The sequence below is a fragment of the Erpetoichthys calabaricus genome, chromosome 5 (assembly GCF_900747795.2).
Source record: "Erpetoichthys calabaricus chromosome 5, fErpCal1.3, whole genome shotgun sequence".
In the NCBI taxonomy this organism is placed as follows: Eukaryota; Metazoa; Chordata; class Cladistia; order Polypteriformes; family Polypteridae; genus Erpetoichthys; species Erpetoichthys calabaricus.
The window spans coordinates 68,087,918-68,111,753 of record NC_041398.2 but is presented as its reverse complement, the minus strand read 5'-3'; the positions used below and the strand labels follow the sequence as shown (position 1 = coordinate 68,111,753).

Here is a 23,836-nt window from a genome sequence, read left to right as displayed (position 1 = left end):
GCATCAAGTTATAATGTGTCTAAGTTGAAAACATCTCTGGCATGGCAAAAAACTTTTTTTTTTAAACAATACTCAATCAGTGTAATGAGCAATACATATAATCACAGGCGATCTTATGAATTTTGTAAATCCTGGTTGGACCGATTAGGCATCTAAAAGAGGACATGTTCGTGGGAAAAATGACGTCTGGTAACCCTAGGTTTTAGGACATGCTGATTGTTATTTTTGGAATGAAGTTAAAGTGGACTTTATTGTCATATCTTCTGTACATGGGCAGTAGAGTAATACAAATATGATGAAAACCAGGACCAATGTGTAACATAAAACAAATTTTATCTGGATACTGCAATGAGGCCTTACACACAATGTAGATTACACATATAAATAGATCTAGAAACTTGTGCAATAAAAAATTCAATGTAATTAATAAATCAAGGTAACTTCACAGGTAAATACACAGTGACAGGACATTTGTAAATATTTTTGTATATTTGATGTCCAACTATATACAAATAAATAAATACAAACAAACAAAAACACATATTACATATATTGTATATTATATTGTTTTTTTTAATTAGCCATGCTAATTACAGGGAATTTCACATAATGAAATATTGGCTGTTAGTATTTTACCACAAAAAATAACATTTCCGTGGAGGGAGAAGTCAAGCAAAACAACACCTTTTATTGGCCAAATAAAAAGATGATAATAGGCAAGATTAGCCATTCATAATGGATAATATTGTACAACACCCTAGTACTACAGATCTTTTCTTTTTTTAAATCTATGACGCCAACACTCTGTTTGGCCACGAACTAAATTAACAATTTGAATCCCTCCACCTTTCTCTTCCATACCCTGCTTTAAAATCATTACGGGATTCCATTTTATCCGTCTTCTACATCCATCCTAACACACGATCTATCTTCTTTTAATGCTCCTTTAGTCCTCGTCACGATTTAATGCCTCCTATCGCCTACATTTTATGATCATTCCTTTTCCAATATCTTTACTCCAGGCGGGAACGGTGCTGTTTACTTTCGAAGAAGAGCAAAAACCTAGACCCAACACCCACCATTTTGAAGCTGACTTAATTTACATGTGGGTAGACGGTATTGTAAGTGCAGGCCCCGTATCTCCCGCTTTAGAAAGTGAATGTTTTGATCGACGTGCGTTTGATCCAATGGATCATTTACTTCTCAACCACGCTATTGCACTGACCAATAGATTTGAAGGGCATGTTACAGTTAACACCTCCTGGACCAACTGTAATTTGTGTCAGTCCGTACACACGTGACTTCAAAATAAAAGCGTTCATTCTGCACTAAATACCTATATAAAACATTTGTAGTTCTAAGTAATTTACGAAAAAGAGTGACATAAATACGCATTAAAATATAGTAACCATTACATTGATAAAACAATAATTATGAGTATATATAAAATGCAGTGTTAGTTTTATTTTTCAAAATACTCTTAATTTGATAGCTACATCAACATACGTATGCTCCGGAAGCAATTCCCGTTTCTAGCATCACTGAGCTTGGCTGAAGCACAGTCAGCAGAGGAAGGAAGAAGGGAACGGAGTTGCTGTCTCATCAGTCTAACAAGGGCATGGGGAGAAGACTCTTCGTAGTATTTCGCTAAATTAATAAACGCTTTTTGTTCATCACATGTCGTTTAGTGCCGTATGCGTGAGAGTAAAATGGCTTTGATCCTTGTCAGGAGGTCATCTTTTCCAGTGCTGAAAACGAGCAGATCGCTGTTCAGGGATTTCGATAAAGGTAGGCTTTTTGCTCTGTTTATTCGAAACTACTGGTTGATTGCGCGCCGATCTCTTGACATGACAATTAACCCAATTGTCATGTGTTTCATTATAATGATCTTCCTGTTGTCACTCAAACAATTTTAAAGTATATTGTTTTAGTAAAACCGGTTTGGATTAATTTAGCGTGGGATGGACATGTAACACTAGGTATTACCCTGCAAGTTTGAACGCTGTCAGTGTCTAGCGGTCATGCCGCGTGTTATATTCACCGAGTCGTAATTTGAATTTCTCATTCTAAAAAGGTGTAGGTTAGGTTAAATGATAACTGGTAGTGTCTAGTGATGAACCCACCAGCCTACCAGATTTGGTTGCTTTCTGGTGACCCAAGATGCTGTTACTGACAAACCTGATTTAGTAGATTAATGATCTACAAGCTATGATTTTGCGATTTTGTCAAATGTACTGTATGTTGTTTTACATTGCACTGTTTAGTGAAAAATATATCAGTTATGATGAACAAACAATTGGATAACGGTAGTGTCCTTCCACTAAAAATGAAAGAAAACTTGGGAGCCCATTAATTTTCACAGGAATCAAAATGATACATTCTGATGCCGTTTTCCCGTTTGAAAAATAAGTACTTTTTATAATGCGAGTTTCTTCGTTTTTAATGTAGTCATTGTTGCTCTGTTGTGAAGTTTTTGACAAAAACCGCCGTATTAAAGCAAAACTTACACAAAAATTGTTTTTTGTAAAGCAACTTAACTGATTAATAAAGTGGTACACCAAAGCTTCAAAAGCGTTTTCATTATAAATTTGGATGCGGCAAAAGTACCAGCTAAAGTGATACAGTTCATCCAGTCATTCATAAATTCACATAGCAAATACCGGTACAATAACAACTCGAGTTTCTTGGCAAATTTGAAAACAATAAAAAGAAACACATTACGTAGCATCTGAAATACACGGTATATGTAGGTGGAGTATGGAGTCTTTTAGAGGCATCAAATGCTCCAGCGGTAGTTTAGAAAATAATAATGAATTAATTGTATGAAGGAGTTGGTTACTCGGCTTTTTTCCGTTTTTGCTATAACTTATATTATAGGAGCCTGATTATGGCATGTTTTATGTATGCCGAGTTTGGTGCTTTTTCAGCACTTAAACTGGGACGATACTGTCAGGACTATTATATAAAATTTTTGATGATGATGGCTTAGAAAATGGATTGGTAAAAGTATGAACAACAGTATATAACAGTAGTTTGAAATTACATGTTTTACTCCTTTAAATTTGTTATACGATAATGACTTTTAAAATTATATCTATTTTCACTCCTTGAGAATAATTGCAAGCCATCTGTGATTTAGAGATAATCAGGAGGAATATTTTTCTAAAATAAGTACATGTATGAAAGGAGACGTGCGTGCATTCATTTTTTAACTCCTCACAGAAAGTGTTAGTACAGCTGTAGTTAAGTTAAAATCAAGGCAAATTTCAAATCAAGTACCTATCTCTTTACCTGTGGCTAAAGTGCAATTTTGACAAAGTGAGTTACAGCAATGTTAATTCCAAAGAGAAAAGTAATTGTTTCAAAACTTTCACATTGGCCAAACATTCAGATAGATCAGCTCTTAACTGAATTATGAGGCAAATCCTTCCATAATGTTATGTAATGTGTTAACAGGAGCACATACGTGCAGAGACAGTTTGTGGGATCTGCCAAAACAGCATATTTCATTGCAGAAACAGTTTGTGGGATCTGCCAAAACAGTATACTTCATTGCAGAAAAACAAATAATCAAACACTAAATTTCTGTCATTAGTTCTGTTTTTGAAGCCCAAGATGTACTTATTAGTATAACAAATATTATGTGTGAAATGCATAAATGACACAAATTTGAATGGAACCATTAATTACAACAATTAGGGTCAGTCCTGATCAATATACACAGGCATAATTAATATCAAAGTCTGATCACTAATATGAATCATCTTGAAAACAATAGAACAAATCTTGTTTTACAGGGGTTCTTATATATTTGACTAATCTTCAATTGATAGAGGTGTTTTACAAAGATAGTCTTAAAGGTGGAATAAATACTAAAAAGAAGGTGGGATTTGGAAAATAAAGCTTTATCCATTATTCTTCAGTAAGTTTTTTTTTTTTTTTTTTTTTTTTTTTTTTTTTAAACTAGCTAATGCCTCCTTCATACAATGATAGGAACATAAATCTCACAATACCAAATGTTACAACCTGACAAAATTAACTTGGTCACATATTTGATTTTAAACGTTTGTTGTAAGAAAGTTAGAATTTTTACTTTTTAGAACTGATTTTAGAACTGAATATCACTATTTATTTTCCAGGACTAAGTATGTGCACCAGGTGAGGGAAATCGGCCCATGATTTTACAATTCCCTATAAACTCGATGCCAATCAAATCTCCCCATTTGTTTTTAACAATTTGCAGAATCCCTTTTTGTGCCACAAATGAAATTCAGGTGCTGCTTGCACCAAACATATTTGTTGGAACTAATGCCAAAACATTTGACTTTATTCTCATGAGATCATAACACATTTTTCTCTTCTGGTTTTGGGAGACTGCGTGTTTTATTAATATAATGAGAAATAGTCCTGGTTTGCCATGCTGCTTCATAGGTCATACTTGTGGAGAATATACAGGGAGTAGTCTGTTGTTACCGTAAACTCTGAGGTTTGTCCTTGCCTATTGTTCAGTTTTTGAGGGAAACTTTGATTGTTGTAATGTCTTAATGGTGCCATATTTTCCCCAACTCTTAATCTTAACAGTGTCTCTATGATGTATGTCATGCCTTTAGAATTCTGCTACATCATTCTTATTTTTTTTCATCAATAGAATTTTAAGTATGTTTCCTAAAAATTATTTCTCTTGTAACCAGCCATACTTAAGACATATAAAAAGTTAATTAAAGGTGGAAAAACAAAATCTGGATTTTTTGACTTTTAATCACAAGATGCTAACATTTCAGTACAGAAGTCCAGGATTTTGATAATCACAGTGTTGGCTATTAACCCTGTTCATATATTTTAATGCTGTTACTTTCACCATGTTTTTCCTCCCTTTTTCATCCGTACATGTCACAGATGTAACTTCTGCAATTAGGAGGTCTTTCTGGAAAAATACTCAGTCAATAGAAAGCAGAAGGCATTTTTTGTACATGAATGATGTTAAATTGCAAAGGGTCATGGCAACAAAAGTCTGTTTTTGCTGAAATGGTTAAAGTAAAATCCAGCTGCTCACTCTGATTTTTGTGGTCTTCTAATTTCTGGAAACTTTCTGTAAATTTTCTTTATTCATACCATGATGTACACGTGGCATGTATAATATGAGTTTACAGTGTTTTTTCCCCTTAACATTTCTTTTTGATGGGTTTAAGGAATTTTAAGTTTAGTTTGGTATAGTAGCTGTCCAGTAGACTCTTGACAGTCATTTATTTAAAAGTGATTGCCAGTTTGAAGACTTGAGCAAGTCTGTGTCTAAAATAATGAATTCATTAGGTTAAAGCAGTATAGCATGGATTATCAAATTTACTGTGTGTTTTAAAACTATGTGGAGCATATGAATTTACTGTAAATAATATTAGCTAATTCATTTTACAAAAATAAAATGTTTGTTACTGGAAAAAAAAAAATGTCCAAAAAGACACATAGTTGAGAGCCAGAGGCCATCCTGGCTGTGTTGGTTACCAGATGCAAAGTAACCTTGTGAACGGAGCCATAATAAGTAATGCCCCAGTGTCCTGAAAAGGAGTTTAAAAAATTTACTGTGGTTTGACATGAATTTAAAGAAGCATGCAGAAGTAGAAGTTGATGTGATTTTTATGTATTGATCTTTTCATCTTTTGATTTTAAATAATACTTTTATATACAAAAATAATTATAAATTTTTCTTCCCCATTTCAATATTTGATATTTCTAGTGTAAAATGTTTAAATTAGCAGTCCAGTATTTAGTAGTGCTGCTTCATGGCTGTTTGAGACTGGATTCAAATGCCAGTCTGATCTCTTACTATGTGGATTTTATATTTACCATTGTTTGCATGAGCTTTGTTTTTCACAAGGTTAATCCAGTTTTCCTCACACATCCCAAAGATATTGAGGTTTAGTTATTTGGTATCACTAAAATCTGTTTTTTGCATAAGTGTATGTGAATACCACATGTTAGAGGACTGGAAACATGACGAGGGTAGGTTCTTTTTTTACCTGTGAGGATACAAGATCTAGCAACACTTGTATCTGGGGATGGAACAAGATTAATTAACTTCACTTGTATGTATACTTTTTTCCCCACTGCTTTTTCTTTTTAATTAAATACAGGAATAAAATAGTTTTGATAATTAAATATTTGATCAGTTGCTCCATGGACTAATTGGATTTTTAAAAACAGAAAATACTTTCAAACTCGAATCCCTGAAAAATGCATTTGTTATTTCTCATCTCCACAATTCTGTTTCCAAAAATATCAAGAGTTTATTAAGTAAAGAGCAAAGGTGTTTTTTTTTTTTAGATGTTTTTATTTAAACAATTGTATAAGTAATACACAATTTTTAATGATTTGTTAAATTTCCAACTCTTAACATGCAAATAACTCTACATTCCAGCTGGAAGTTAAATTGATTTTAACTCCTAACAGCTTTGCTTATTCACTCAGTGGTTGAAATCACTTTTGGTTTCTGACTTGTTTCTTTTCAGCAGATCCAGAAATCCATCTTTAAATCCATCAGGCTTTTGAAAGCACTTAGTCTAATTCAGAGCTAATTTCATATAGCTTTCTTTTAGAGATACCTGTGAAAGTTTACCTTCCTATGTACTGCTTTTTGTAAATGATGTATTTATACTTTTTTTTTCTTTCCATCTTTTGTCTTTTGCAGTCAAACTAAGATGTTCTACTTGTTTTAGCTGCACAGCTCTTCGATTTGGGAGTCACAGGTAGGAACAAAGGTTGCCAATGTCATATGATAAACACTTTACTTCATTTTACTTTCTTTTTAAGACTTGGAGAGAATTGTGTGGCTCAATGATCTTTAGATATATATTGTCTGAAGATGTGTATGATTTATAGGTTCTATCTAAGTTGATCAAGGGCTAACTGCCAGGATTAAAACAATCCACAAAATTGAGACTGTCATGATGGTAATTTAAAATTCAGGCATCTATTTACCTTGTAAGTTTGCAGTATGTATCACGTTGACAAATAATTTAAAAAGATCAATCTAATCCGTACTAATTTAGGTGTTTATAACCATATGTGCTAGAAAAAATGCAACCCCAATTCCAAAAAAGATGGGACACTGTGTAAAATGTAAATAAAACCACAATGCAATGATTTACAAATCTCATAAACCCATATTTTAGTCACAGTAGAACATAGAAAACATGTCAAATGTTTTAAAATGAGAAAATGTACCATTTTAAGAAAATTAACAAAGTCATTTTGAATTTGTTGGCAGCAACATTTCTCAAAATAGTTGGGACAGGGCCATGTTTACCACTGTGTAGCATTCCCTGTTCTTTTAACAACAGTCCACAATCCTCTGGAAACTGAGGAGTGACCAGTTGTTGGACGTTTCAGAGAGGAATGTTGTCCCGTTCTTGTCTGATATAGGATTCTAGCTACTCAACAGTCTTGGGTCATCTTTGTCATATTTGTCATTTCATGATGTGCCAAATGCTTTCAATTGTTGAAAGGTCTGGACTACAAACAGGCTAGTTCAGCACCTGGACTTTTCTACTACAGAGCCATGCTGTTGTAATAGATGCAGTATGTGGTTTAGCATTGTCTTGTTGAAATATGCAAGGCCTTACCTGAAAAAGACGCCGTCTATATGGTTGCTCTAAAATCCATGTATAAATTTCAGCATTGATAGTGCCTTTCTAGATGTGCAAGCTGCCAGTTGAATAGGCACTAGTGCACCTCCATACCACCAGAGATGCATGATTTTGAACTGAGCACTGATAACAAGCCTTGTGGTCCCTCTCCTATTTAGTCTGGAGGACACAGTGTCTGTTTTTTCCAAGATGAATTTCAAATTTTGATTCGTCTGACCACAGAACAGTTTTCCACTTTGCCTCAGTCCATTTTAAATGAGTTTTGGCCCAGAGAAGATGGTGGCATTTCTCGATCATGTTCACAAATGGCTTCTTCTTTGCATGATAGAGCTTTAACCTGCATTTGTGGATGGCACGGTGAACTATGTTTACAGATAATGATTTTTGGAAGTGTTCCTGAGTCCATGCAGAGATCCATGACAGAATCATTCGTGCTTTTATTGCAGTGCTACCTGAAGGCGAGAAGGAAGGTCATGGGCATCTGATATTAATTTTTGGCCATATCCCTTCCAAACAGATTTCTCCAGATTCTGTAATCTTTTGATGATATTATGCACAGTAGATGATGAGATATTCAAAGTGTTTGCAATTTTAACGTTGCAGAACATTATTCTGAAATTGTTCCACAATTTATAGACAGTTTTTTGCAGATTGGTGAACCACTGCTCATCTTTACTTCTGAGAGACTCTCATCTTTAAGATGCTCTTTTTATACCCAATCATGTTAAGTGCTCACTTACTTTTCCAGCCTTTTGTTTCCCCTGGCCCATCGTGTTGATAGCATCAAATTCAAAATGGGCTAATATTTTTCATGTAATAGTAAAATGTCTCCTGTTCAACATTTAATGTTTTCTGTATTCTATTGTGAATAAAATACGGGTTTATGAGATTTGCAGATCATTGCATTCTGTTTTTATTTATAGTTTACACAGCGTCCCAACTTTTTTGGAATTAGTGTTGTATGATGTATGTTGAAAGTAAAAATTGTAAGGTTTTGCTTTAGGTAAGAAACTGGGTAAAACTAAGAATATATGCCTCAACATCCTAACATGTGCTATGGAAAACTTTTCCCTTTGGAACTGTCAGGGTCTTATAGTATTACAGTTTTCCACATTTTATTCCTTAGTGTGTACACTTTTTTGCATGGTCACTGTTGTTTGTTGCAAGCATTTAATTGAGATAGGCAGAAATTCTCTAAAAGTAATCAGTGAGAACCAAGTCACATATATAGGCCTTGGTTAATGTGGAAGTGCAACACCTTTCTGGCGCATTACACACATTTTTATAGACATCATTTTTTTTTTAACTTTAAAATATATTGAAATGGGACTCACTGTGATAAACCGCAGAGGTGAAATGTCAAAGGACACCTTGTATCCAGCAGATATTCTGGTTTATCCCCTTTTTACAGACACTAATTTTCCAGTCTTTTTTTTTTTTTTTTTTTATAATTGACATTGCAGGTGTGAAAACAATGGGAATTAAGTCAACACAAAAAAGCTCAAACTCTGCATCATTTTAATTGGAGACCATATTAAAAGTTTAAGCATTTTTGTGAAGATGGTGCAAAAACAGAAGTAATTGCAAACAGTCGTGGTAACGTGTTTCTACTTTTTAAAATTGTTTGCTTGGCCAGTGAATAAAAGCTTTTCATTTAAAAACGTGCTAGACAGGCTCAGAATTTCTTGCCTAAATCACCTACTTAAAACCACTCGGTCATACGTACCCCATCTAAACTTAAGTAAAACATCATTAAAATCTTAAAAGTCATGAAATCCTAAAACTTCAGTCCACACCCTGTCCATAGCACAGTATCATTTGTGCAATAACACCTCACTAATACAAACTTAAAAGTACAATTAAAAGCACTAAAATGAATATACTATAACTCACAACAATTTTAAAAGAACAGTTAAAAACACAAATAAAAACATACCACTGTACAAAATGAAAGATTAGCTGTCTTTTCCCCCACTCTATTTAATTTATTTATAAAGCACTTTAAAAACAACTTAAACTTTAAAAACTTTAGTCTTTTCCCCACTCTATATTATTATGTTGCCTTAACCATACCCACCGACTTGCTTCCTCCTCCACGCTAACCAATTTAAGTACTTGCCTGATTTGCTAAGTTGAAAAACCAAACTATCTTAATAGTCCTGTTACTGATTTAGCTACAAATCTGCCGCAGCTTATCTCAATTGCCCACATGTGCAGAGTCCAACCTCTCCGGGTGGTGTCAGCTGCCAAATCAGCATATTTCGCTTTCTTTCTCTCATAAGCTTCTTCAACACACCCTTCCCATGTCACCGTTAATTCAATGAAGTACACTACACATCTGTTTTCTGACCATAACACCATGTTTGGCTGCAAGCTACTTGTAGTTATCCCCTTTGGTACAACTAATCTTGTATTGAGGTCTACATTTGGCTCCCAGTCATTTTATGTTTAACTGACCCTCTCTTTTTTTAATTATACTTATTGGGCCTTTGTTCTCCCCCTCATTGAGAAATACTTGCTTGATCTAATTTCCCTCCTTTGCTGAATTTACTCCCATTCTTTTTTCTTCCAATGCTGCAGCAACACATAACACTTAATTATGCCTCCATGTATATCTTTCTTGGCCCAAACTAACCTTATAGCCAGATAGACTATGCTGCAATGACACAGTCCCTGCCTACAACGCACACTTCGGGTGAGCTCCTGTCCATACCATTATATTTGTTGGAGATGGGAGCATATCATAAATACCTCCAATAAGGAACCTTACCCTATCTGATTACATTTCCCATAATTCCCTCCATTTCAGTCTTCTCTTCTCCAGTCTTTCCCAATTTAACTACTGACCTTGTTTTCTTTGAGAAGCTGTGATAGCACTTCTGCCTACCTCCTCCTGATGCCTTATTTCCTCCACCACCTTCTTAACTTGGCAAATAAACCCTGCCCTGCTGTATTGTACATTCCCCATTACCTCCTTAAGACACAAACCACTTCAGCTTGCTTTACCATTGCCTTTGGGCCCCATTTGCATCTGGCTTGAGTTGAGATTTTGGCCTTCTTACCACATCTTGTAAATGAGACCATGTTAAGTGCAGTCTTGCTTTTGCGCATTTGAACTCCTCCACCAAGCTCGGTATTGGTAATTCCAAGAGTCCCTTGCCATAACAGGCATTTGTGCTTAGACATCTGAGATCTTCCAGCTATTTTCTTATATATGCACTGATCATTCTTTCAACTCTCTCCACTTGACAAATATCATAAACTATTGGGGCCACATTATCCATGGAAATAACCCAAAATGTGCACACCACACTTTAAATTTTCCTGGCAGGCCACATTCATTGATTCTTTTCATTCCATTAATGATTTATTGTTTTGTATCTTCAACCAGCTGCCTATCACTTAATGTGACATTATACCACCTGCCAAGGCTTTTAACTGCCTCTTCCTCATCTAGTTGAAATGTCTTCTATCTTGCCCTTAATAATCAAGATACTTCACACTTATTGAGCTTAACTTTAATTATAATCCATTTTAAAGTGTCATTGATTTTTTCCAAGTAATCTCTTTTGTAGATGCCGCAGTAGTTGTAATCATTGTCAAATCATCCATGTATGCCTGAACAGGTGGTAGCCAGAGGCCACTCTCCTGCTTTTCTCCTCCCTCCACCCATTTCAAAGCCCTGATAATAAATTCCAAACACCCAGCTATAATGCTGACTTCCAATTGCTGCCAGTCCATTATCAGGTCTTTTGTACTGAAACACATTTTTATGTCATTAAAAATCGTTTATAATTAACTCCTGAACACACCCTCAGTAAGTTCCACAAGTATCTCAACACCTCTGGGACCTTCTTGTACGCTTTGTAATATTTAAAAAAACTCAATAGGGTCCTGGAGCTTACCCGGCCCCAGCTTGCTACACAGCTCTTGATACTTTTCACTATGGATTAGTGTCCATGTCCTTTACCACATACCCTACCAAAGGAATATCCAGTGGCAGACTCATCTTTCCCGGCTTTTCCTTATCGGTATACATTCACGGTGAGTGCCTCTCTGTAATTCCTCTTTAAGACACTGTCAGCTTTCCACTCTTTTGGTGTGCAAATAAAGATTTTGTAAATTTAAATGGATTGCTGAAAAAGAGGTTGGGAGTACGCGCTGATACAGTGCATTGTCAAAAGATATTATTAAATTGATATAAAAATAGAGCCAAGACATTACTAATATTGGAAATGGCTATTACTGTTTGAAATGACGGATTTATAGTTTATTATTCACATATGACCACAAAGCCTTATTTCAGCAGCTATTACTCATCTTCAAATAGGGATGCTCTGATCAATAGGATGATTTTAAACACAAAAGTGTCAGTAAGTGATCAGTAAGTTGGCTGGTCACAAAACCTATTAGTAATGATTAGCTTTTACATTAAAGAAAGTGGAGTAATACAGAGAAAAACATAAATGGCAAGAAAAGGTACAGTGGTATGCAAAAGTATTTAATCCCCTTGAAAGTCGTTATAATTTTTTGCATGACAGATTTGTCCATATTTGTCAACATATTTCTCCATTCAGTATTTGGGCACATCATCCAACAATGTTATCCAGGGTTATCGGGAGTTTTGGGTCTTTCAAACATCATGCACCCTTGAAGAAGAAGAACTCAAAAGTTAGTGTGTTTCCTTAATTATTCAAACCCTACACATTAATACTTTGTCAAGAATCCTTTTGCTGCAAAAGCAATCTTAATTTTTTGGGGTTATGTTTGTACTAGTTTTGCACATTGTTCAGGAGTGATTCTTCCCTATTGTTCTTGGCGGAATTTATAGAGACCCTCTAAGTTGGTGGGATGGCACCCAGTTTTCAAATAGTGCCATGGATTCTCAATAGGGTTTAGATCAGGGCTTTGACTGGGCCATTCCAAAACATTCACTTATCTGTTTTTGAGCCATTGTAGTGTCACTTTGGGCTTATGCTTAGGGTCATTTGTCATGTTGAAAGAGTAATCTTCTCCTGAGCTGTAGGTTCATAGCAGACTAGAACAAGTTCTCCTGCAGTATTGTGTGATATTTGTGTCCACCCTTTGTCCCTTTACCTTTGACAAGAATCCCAGTCCCATCACATGAAAAGCATCCCCATAGCATGATGCTGCTACCACCATATTTCACCATAGGTATGGTGTTTTTTGAGGCCTGGGCAGTCCTCTCTGAAGTCTGCCCAAAAAGGTCCATTTTGGTCACATCTGACCATAAAGCCTTCTCCCACATCTTAACTGGGTCCTTCTCATACTTGGAAGCAATTGCCATATGTGCTTTTATGTGGACCTTTTTAAGGAATGGCTTTTTGTTATGCTCCTGTAGAAGCTGGTTTTATGTAGATCTCTTAAAATTGTGGACCCATGCACTTTCACTCCAGTTTCAGACAAAGAGGATTGCAGACTTTTGAGAGTGACGGTTGGATTTTTTGTAGCCTCTCTCACCAGTAGACTTCTTTCTCCGATGTTTAGTTTTGAGGGACGGCCTGTTCTAGTAGGAGTCTGGGTGCTGTGATGAACCTTCCACTTTCTGATGATGAATCCAACAGTGTTCAATTTTAATGGGACATTCAAACTGTTCAATATTTTTTGTAGCCATTTCCTGCCTTGTGCATTTCAGTGACTTTGTTTCTCACATCAGCAGAATGCTTATTTGTCTTAATTGTGAAGTGATTGTCCAACAAAGACTATGGCCCTTACAAAAGGTGATTTTTTATATCTAGAGTGATCTAAATGACTCAATACCCAATTATGCTTAATTATGGTCAAATTACTGTCACTTTTGTGTTATTTGTGATTAATTTGTCATTTGTGTAAAACTGGAGCTTTCTGAGCACAGAGCTTTAAAAATACTTCAGCAAAAACTATTAAATATCTACAGAAAATGGTTTATTTTGACTTTGGAAATGTATTATTACAGCATAAAAGTTCACATTAAAAATACTGAATAGATAAATATTTGTCATGCAGAAAATTATGATCACTTTCAAGGGGACTGGATAATTTTGCATGCCTTTGTACTTTAATGTATTCAGATTTTTTGTCCCTGAGTTAAAACAAAAAAGAGCAAGCTTGTGTTAAGTGCATTAGCTTACATTTTTAATTGGAAGAAGAAAAGATAAAAGAAGAATGTGAAATTGCTGCTTAGTAAACAGTGTGGTTGTTAGCATAACAGCAAATTAATTAAATAAAAAAATTTTTAAAGTTAATTTTTTTTTTATATATATTTTTATGGTCACTGAAAAATGACTACAGAATTTCATTTTGTTAATATAAAATGAACTGTTAACACCTGTGGTCTCTAGCTTAATTCAAATTCTAATTCCAAAATTAACACTTTTAATGTAGGACATAAGGCTTCTATGCATCTGATTATGCAGCAGCTTAGGGTAAAAACTTTTTTTAAGGGATAAAATGTGTATCGAAATAGGCCGATCTAGTCGGTTTTGGTTTTTAAAAAACCTGATTGGAGCATCCCCATCTGCAACAGTGAAAAGACAATTCTTGAGATGCTGGCCTTATAGGCAGCCCTTTAAAGAAAAAGACATATTTGAAACTGGGGGGGGGGGGGAAAAGGTTAAAATATACAAAATTTTTGAATTGCTGAGAAATCCCCATTCAAGGTCTGTGTTCTTTTGCACATTTTGAAATGTACTTTTCACTGTAGGCAGAAGACACTAGTATTTCGTGTGTATTATTTCAAGTAGCAGCTTTCCACTTCTTTTCTATCTTTTTTGATCCAATTTATTCTGTTCTCTTGAGAGTAGTTAGTTTGTATGTAATATTCTGTTTCTTGTCAATCTGTTGCATGAAATAAATAAACTTCATTTCGCAAAATAGCAATAGAGTGATGATATTCTTGTGACAGCTGTTTTCGTTTGGGCCATCTTTGAAACCCAGTAGTGAACTTTAGGAATACAGGTACCTTGCCACCCAAGGAAAGACAGTCTGCTTGGTTTATTGAACAGAATCATAAGTTTCAGCTGTGCTAACCTAATTGCAGATATTTTCTTCTACAACCTATTAGTGTTTAAACATGATTAAGAATGATCTATGAGTTTACCATTAGGCCTCTAGAGTAATGGCTGCTGGAAGTTACAATGCATCTGGAAAGTATTCACAGCACATCACTTTTTCCACATTTTGTTATGTTACAGCCTTATTCCAAAATGGATTAAATTCATTTTTTTTTCCTCAGAATTCTACACACAACACCCCATAATGACAACGTGAAAATAGTTTACTTGAGATTTTTTCAAATTTATTAAAAATAAACTGAGAAATCACATGTACATAAGTATTCACAGCCTTTGCTCAATACTTTGTCGATGCACCTTTAGCAGCAATTGCAGCCTCAAGTCTTTTTGAATATGATGCCACAAGCTTGGCACACCTATCCTTGGCCAGTTTTGCCCATTCCTTTTTGCAGCACCGCTCAAGCTCCATCAGGTTGGATGGGAAGCGTCGGTGCACAGCCATTTTAAGATCTCTCCAGAGATGTTCAATCGGATTCAAGTCTGAGCTCTGACTGGGCCACTCAAGGACATTCACAGAGTTGTCCTGAAGCCACTCCTTTGATATATTGGCTGTGTGCTTAGGGTCATTGTCCTGCTGAAAGATGAACCGTCGCCCCAGTCTGAGGTCAGGAGCGCTGTGGAGCAGGTTTTCATCCAGGATGTCTCTGTACATTGCTGCAGTCATCTTTCCCTTTATCCTGACTAGTCAACCAGTTCCTGCCGCTGAAAAACATCCCCACAGCATGATGCTGCCACCACCATGCTTCACTGTAGGGATGGTATTGGCCTGGTGATGAGCGGTGCCTGGTTTCCTCCAAACGTGACGCCTGGCATTCACACCAAAGAGTTCAATCTTTGTCTCATCAAACCAGAGAATTTTCTTTCTCATGGTCTGAGAGTCCTTCAAGGTGCCTTTTGGCAAACTCCAGGTGGGCTGCCATGTGCTTTTACTAAGTAGTGCCTTCCGTCTGGCCACTCTACCATACAGGTCTGATTGGTGGATTGCTGCAGAGATGGTTGTCCTTCTGGAAGGTTCTTCTCTCTCCACAGAGGACCTCTGGAGCTCTGACAGAGTGACCATCGGGTTCTTGGTCACCTCCCTGACTAAGGCCCTTCTCCCCCGATCGCTCAGTTTAGATGGCCGGCCAGCTCTAGGAAGAGTCCTGGTGGTTTCGAATTTCTTCCACTTACTGATGATGGAGACCACTGTGCTCATTGGGACCTTCAAAGCAGCAGAAATTTTTCTGTAACCTTCCCCAGATTTGTGCCTCGAGACAATCCTGTCTCAGAGGTCTACAGACAATTCCTTTGACTTCATGCTTGGTTTGTGCTCTGACATGAACTGTCAACTGTGGGACCTTATATAGACAGGTGTGTGCCTTTCCAAATCATGTCCAATCAACTGAATTTACCACAGGTGGACTCCAATTAAGCTGCAGAAACATCTCAAGGATGATCAGGGGAAACAGGATGCATCTGAGCTCAATTTTGAGCTTCATGGCAAAGGCTGTGAATACTTTAATGTACATGTAATTTCTCAGTTTTTTTTATTTTTAATAAATTTGTAAAAACCTCAAGTAAACTTTTTTCACGTTGTCATTCTGGGGTGTTGTGTGTAGAATTCTGAGGAAAAAAATTAATCCATTTTGGAATAAGGCTGGAACATAACAAAATGTGGAAAAAGTGATGCGCTGTGAATACTTTCCGGATGCACTGCAAGTCTTGTTGTCCTATGAGAATAGTACATTATTCTACAATAATTTTAGTATGAAAATTTTTAACATTAATAATTTCTTGGCTTTATTTTTAAATCAATTTAATGGTACCTTGATTTAAAAAAAAAAAAAGTTTCAATTTCTATCAAATGTGAAAATTCCTGGGTGATTCCAAACTTTACAACAGTAGGTGCAAGTCATTCATTGATATTTATGAAGTACAGCACCACAAGGTGAATGTTCCAAGATAAACGGTATAAGATAGCATTAATGGAGAAACCCAAAAATATTTTAAGTTGCAAAATACAAACAGAGTGAAATATATCTATTAAATATATATTTGATTCTTAAGTAAGTGAAGTGTTATGCTAATTTGTTATTTTGATCCAGTTTATATACATTTTTTTTCTTGTCATTTGTTTTTAGGAATGTAACCATCAGAAATGGCAGTGTTTTTTTGCCACTAAGTGTTGGCCATAGCTCCAGTTATTGCAACTGGACAAGGGGGAGAATCAGATGCTACAATGGAGTGTTGGATGGCTCGTATTTATTGAGCCCTGTGGCTTCCCTAGGAGTTGTAGGACCCTGGCATGGTCCAGTAAGGTGGTGGCATTCCACTAATAATTTATACGATGATTCCAAAGTGGAGAAATCTTTGAAATCTCTTAAGGACAAAAACAAGAAACTAGAAGAGGGAGGTCCAGTATACAGCCCTACTGTTGATGTAGAACCTGTTAGAAAGACAATAACACAAAGAGTAGTAGATGAAGTAAAGCACTATTACCATGGATTTCGATTGCTATGGATTGATACAAAGATAGCAGGCCGTATGCTATGGGGAATCCTCAATGGACATATTCTCTCCCGGAGGGAGCGAAGACAGGTATTTATTTATTTACTTTTACAAGCTGTTTTATTTGTTGAGTGCAATGTGTTTTATGAGTTTAAACATTTCTTTGAATGTGTAAAACTAAATCCAGTGTCCAGAAAATATTTGTGGCACTTGCCAGAATTGGCATTTCTTAATTAAGCAGCTTTGAACACTGCTGCTTCTTATGTCCATAGACCTGGGTTTGAATCCTGTGCGTGATTATTGTCAATGTGGAGTTTGTACATTCTTGTTGTGTCTACATGAGATTTCCTCCGTATACTTAAGTTTTCCTCACACATCTCCTAAAGTTGCGCAGATTAGGTTAATTAGCAATTCCAAATTGATCCAGAGTAAGAGAGCATTGGTTTTTGAGTAAGTGGGCTCTGTGATTTATTGGAGCCCTCTTTTTGCCTTCAGTCTAATGTTTCTAGAACAGGCATCTGTCCTTGAAGAACTGAATAAGATTATTTTGTGAATGTTTGATGCTTTCTCAAATATTAATGACAGCCTCTGTTACAACCATGGATTAGTATCTGTTACATAGTAAGATGTACAAGTAGGGAAAATGCACTATATCTGCTTGTTAATGAGGGAATTTTTCGTAACAAACCAAGGTACAAATATAGTTGTGAATGCAATATTGACTTTATAGATGGGGCATTATTTATTTATTTATTTTGCATATATTGAAATCCAGGCATGGTAAAAAATACATAGATTATCTGAATTGCTGGTGTGAAGTTCATGTCATTTTTTTTTTTTTTTTTTTTTTAGTTCTTTTCAGTCATTCTTGCAATTTGAAACAACATTAGGAAGCATGCCTAGCCAGCATATTCTAGATGCATACTAATGCTGTAGAAAGCAATAGTTTTCATCATTTTAATTAAAAAAAAAAAATAAAATAAATCTATGTAGGTGATTTTCCTGGAGCCATAGTTTCAACCTTATTTTTCTTTATTTTCCTTTATTTGCCTAATAATATCCAGGTTATAGATTAATCCTTAAAACTGGATTTTGCAAAGCCACCATCAAATTAATGGTTAGTTCTCTTGAAGTCCCCAGTGAAATCCTTAGGTTTGCTGATGATAAGGTACATACTGTTGCTGTTGCACTATTCTATGGGATTATCTTATGCTTATGCATAGGTTAAAGTTTAGTAGCATTGGAAATTTTACATTCAGTTAGCTGGAAGCTTAAATAATGCTAATTGATGGTGATGTTAATTTTATCCTGCATTTCAGATTTTGAGATTCTTTTGGTGTGTTCACGATTAGGTAGATGAAGAACACACATGCATGCACACAGACAAGCTTTTTGAGAATTTTTATTTTTTCAGTAAATAAAAAAGTACATTAAAACAGTATTTACCAAAAAGAATAAAATAGTCTGTCAAACAAGCAAAAAACAATGATTTATAATCTATAGAGATTGAATTGCAACCACCAAAAGATTCTTGACCTTAGTAGTTGGGTTGTGTTTCAGATATTCCAGGTAACCTAAAAACACATTGCTAATTTGAACATACATTGCGTGCATTCTTATTTTTCCCTAAATTTAATTAATGCAGGAGAAATAAAGCTAAGTGAACATATGACCAGTTGACATCAGAAAAGAGTAATGTCAAAATATTACTGAAGGCAGCAGACCTGTGGGAAACCTACATTTTTTTTTGGAAGTAAGCATGAGTTTGACTGGTCATGTGGTAAACTCTCAGCACATTACATTATTTTGCTCATATTCCAATTACTAAACCATTTTTTTTATAAATTAAAGTACCTCAATTCTTGTCATGCATCAAAATGGACAAACTTTTAAGGGTCTCAAAGCTTTAAATAGTTCTGTCTTAACAAATTGGGAAAGCTAAAGGTCCAGACTGCTAATCTGCAGAATTTTGTTAAAAAATAAAAGCTATCCTGCAGAATTTCGTAAAATCTGCCTAATCAGAAATGTTCATGGTTGGTTTGATCATGAAAGGTAGAGAAGGCAACCACTTACCTAAAAAGCTAAGCCAGGTGTCAATTCAAAATAATCTCTTTCCATAAGCAGATTTTAGAAAGTGCATTCTTCAGAAAGGATCTCATAATACAGTAATCCCTCCTCCATCGCGGGGGTTGCAATCCAGAGCCACCCGCGAAATAAGAAAATCTGTGAAATAGAAACCATATGTTTATATGGTTATTTTTATATTGTCATGCTTGGGTCACAGATTTGCGCAGAAACACAGGAGGTTGTAGAGAGACAGGAACGTTATTCAAACACTGCAAACAAACATTTGTCTCTTTTTCAAAAGTTTAAACTGTGCTCCATGACAAGACAGAGATGACAGTTCTGTCTCACAATTAAAAGAATGCAAACATATCTTCCTCTTCAAAGGAGTGCGCGTCAGGAGCACAGAATGTCACATAGATAGAGAAAACAATCTCTAGCAAACAAATCAATAGGGCTGTTTGGCTTTTAAGTATGCGAAGCACCGCGGCACAAAGCTATTGAAGGCGGCAGCTCACACCCCCTCCGTCAGGAGCAGGGAGAGAGAGAGAGAGATAAGCAGAGTTTATTTTTCAGTCAAAAATCAATACGTGCCCTTCGAGCTTTTAAGTATGCGAAGCACCGTGCAGCATGTTGTTTCAGGAAGCAGCTGCACAAAAGATAGCAACGTGAAGATAACCTTTCAGCATTTTTAAACGAGCGTCCGTATTGTCTAGGTGTGCGAACAGCCCCCCTGCTCAATCCCCATACGTCAGGATCAGAGAAAGTCAGCGCAAGACAGAGAGAAAAGTAAGCAATCTAGCTTCTCAGCCATCTGCCAATAGCATCCCTTGTATGAAATCAACTGGGCAAACCAACTGAGGAAGCATGTACCAGAAATTAAAAGACCCATTGTCCGCAGAAATCCGCGAACCAGCAAAAAATCCGCGATATATATTTAAATATGCTTACATATAAAATCCGCGATGGAGTGAAGCCGTGAAAGGCGAAGCGCGATATAGCGAGGGATCACTGTACCAGAATTTTTGTAGTCATTACCAATACCTGTGAAATTTCATGGCACTCAATACCCATTTGACACCATGGCAAGAACAGATTCCATTCAATATACATTCTTCATTTTAACTTATAATCTATACATATTAATAAAAGGCAAAGCCCTCACTGACTCACTGACTGACTGACTGACTGACTCACTCATCACTAATTCTCGAACTTCCCGTGTAGGTGGAAGGCTGAAATTTGGCAGGCTCATTCCTTACAGCTTACTTACAAAAGTTAGGCAGGTTTTATTTCGAAATTCTACGCGTAATGGTCATAACTGGAACATATTTTTTGTCCATACACTGTAATGGAGGAGGCGGAGTCACGTATCGCGTCATCACGCCTCCTACGTAATCACGTGAACTAAAAACAAGGAAGAGATTTACAGCACGAGTCAAACGCGGGAACGAAGGTAAATGACGTTAATTTTTGACTGTCTTTTAATACTGTGTAAGCATACATATTAACACGTGCAATTAAACGTGTGCATTTACGGGGTGATTTCTCAGGCTTAAAAGCTCGCCTTTTACTAAAAAGGTAAATGCAAAACTATTTTCAATCAGTTTAATGAAACGCTCCCGTTAAGGATTGCAATAACATATTCGCGAGATAAAAGAACGAAGTAGGGGGAAATGACGGAAGAGCCGCAAACAGCAAAGAGCAAAAAATTAATTAAACAATTGAGAAGGGAGCGAGTGAAGCATACAAGCATGTTCATAAGGGAAACAAAGCACGGTGTAAAACGTAAGTTTAAATTAAGTTTATAGAAACGTTCCCGCTGCGGATTGCAATAACATATTCGCGAGATAAAAGTTTAATGAGAAGACACGAGGTATAAACGAACCACACGCCGTGGCGCAACGTTAGGGGCAACAGTTTCAACCATTCTATGATCTGCTTCTCGCAACTGAAAGACGGCACGTGGCGGATGTTAGCCGACTTGCTGACCGCAACATTAGGGGCTTCAACTCTGGCGCTGACGCCACATCTCAGTGCCAACACTTTGCAGACTCTACTTAAAAGACACGCCCTCCTCACTGGACAGTTAAAAAGACCAATCAAACTAACGATGACATCAAGTATTACCCAGTCAAAAGTAGGAAAGGAGGCATCTTCATAAAATGCGTGTGGGATGATTTGCATGAGACGCTGCTTTAAAAAAAATGATAAAAAAAATACGGGACAAATCCCGTCCAGTATTGATTCAAAACGGGACGCGCAATTTCATTCTCAAATGCGGCACGATTCCGTATTTTAAAGGACGGGTGGCAACCCTACAGTGCCAGGTAACCACCCATACAATCAGATTGTGATTCAGACTAGGAATGCAATGAATGTAATTACCCCGATCTACATACAAGGCGAAAGTCTTGCAACATTCAAAGATGATGGTTTGGGATAAGTACACCATACAACATAAAAGAGCTTATGAAGCCTTGAACCGAAAAAAGCAACATCTCAAGAGATCGTAAAAAAAAAAATGGAGGTAATGTCGTTTTACTCGCTGTAGATTTTAGTCAAACATTACCAGTTATTCCACGAGGGAGACCAGCAGATGAACTCAACGCGTGTTTAAATCCATGCTTCTCCCACGCTCGGTTATATGTCGCGTGTTCTCGGGTAGGTTACACCAAAAAAATGTATACATTTAAGCATGTAATGGGCAAGCAAAAAATGAGGTATAACCGAAGGCACTGCAGTAGTACTTAATCTAACTTTACTTCTTAAATGTTAATGTTTTACTGTTTAATAATTTATACGCTTCTTATATTTTGTTCAAATTCTTTTATCAAAATACCAGTGACAGCGCAATGCACGATAACATGGAGTGAATACACCATACGCATCCGCCCACGCCGCCCTGGTGTGCGCAGATAGGAGTTGATTCTACAATAAAATAAAATAAAGATAAAAAGAATAATACAATCATCACCCATAAAGCGGATAGCAGACGTGACGTACTATATGTGTACCAGATTTCAAGTCAATAGGTGAAACGGTTTGCGAGCTACAGGTGATTTAAAATCCTGGACAGACACACAAATTGCCACGGTAGCAAATTACAGAAGAAGATTTTACTGTTTAATAATTTATATTTATATGAAATGTGCTTCTTATATATTACTTCATATTCTCATATGATAATGATGTTAATGTTTATATTGATTTCTATGTTATTGAAACTGCATGTATGGGTGTATATGTATGTGTGTGTGTGTATATATATATATATATATATATATATATATATATATACTAGCAAAATACCCGCGCTTCGCAGCAGAGAAGTAGTGTGTTAAAGAGGTTATGAACAAAAAAGGAAACATTTTAAAAATAACGTAACATGATTGTCAATGTAGTTGTGTTGTCATTGTTATAAGTGTTGCTGTCTTTTAATATATATATATAATATATATATATATATATATATATATATATATATATATATATATATATATATAATATAATATACACAATATACACACACACATAAACATTTATATACATATACATATATATACATATCTACATATACACATATCTACATATATATACACACATACATAAACACACACATAAGACTTATTGACTGAAACGGGCTTTCACGAAAAAAGTTAGGGCTTTGCTACAGGATACACCCTCCACAAGTTAACCAAGTAAAAATAAAATATATATTTCTGTTTTATTTAAACCTTTTAAGTTCATATGCGTAGCCCCATTTGGCTGTTTAATTTTTTTTTTCTTTTTTCAGTAATATTTAATCTCCTTAAAGAAAAAGAACATATCATTTTACTTTTTTTTGTATCTCTGTAGTAATATTTTAGTGTAAAAGAATAACCAGTATTTAAACCTTTTATGTTACTTTATACATTTATTTTACACAATGTTGAAAAATTAATAAGAAAGCTACATATTTTGGCAGCTGCTGCTTTCATTTTCAATGAAATGAAAAAAGCTCTCCAAGAGAAAACGTCAATGAAGAAAAGGAGAAAAAGGAGAAACCCTCATTTATAAAAGTTTGCTGCAGATGACTTAACTGAAAATAAATGAATAGTTCCTATGTGTATAATACATATTTATCTATTTGACTTATGTCTTTATTCCACCAACTTACAACATCTGAAGTACAATTTGTTACATTACTTTTGTTTTTTGCAGCACAGGCAGGTGAAGTGACTTCCTCAGGGTCACACAGTGGTGTCAGTACCAGGATTTGAACTGACAAGCTCCGGGTTTTGCTGAAATATTACTGAAGAAAGAAAAAAAAAAACAAAAATGGGCAAATAGGGCTATGCATACAAATGTCCATCCATCCATTATCCAACCTGCCATATCCTAAATACAGGAGCCAATAAGTAGATATGTATATATACAGTAATATATATATATATATATAGTATATAATATATATATATATATATATATATATAGTATATATATATATATGTATATATATATATATATGTATATATATATATATGTAATATATATATATGTATATATATATATATGTATATATATATATAT

The 23,836-nt window shown here is 35.6% G+C and overlaps 1 protein-coding gene across 2 annotated transcripts in view; it reads left to right on the top strand.

Moving 5' to 3' along the window:
* The first annotated feature begins 1,541 nt into the window (after positions 1 to 1,541).
* Positions 1,542 to 23,836, top strand: part of letm1 (leucine zipper-EF-hand containing transmembrane protein 1) — a 133,203-nt gene continuing 110,908 nt past the window's right edge. For both annotated transcript variants that reach the window (XM_051928395.1, XM_051928394.1), the window contains exons 1-3: positions 1,542 to 1,788; positions 6,683 to 6,740; positions 16,834 to 17,290. In XM_051928395.1, the coding sequence (XP_051784355.1) occupies positions 1,695 to 1,788; positions 6,683 to 6,740; positions 16,834 to 17,290 (609 nt within the window). In that variant the 5' untranslated portion in view covers positions 1,542 to 1,694. The remainder of the gene's footprint in view (positions 1,789 to 6,682; positions 6,741 to 16,833; positions 17,291 to 23,836) is intronic.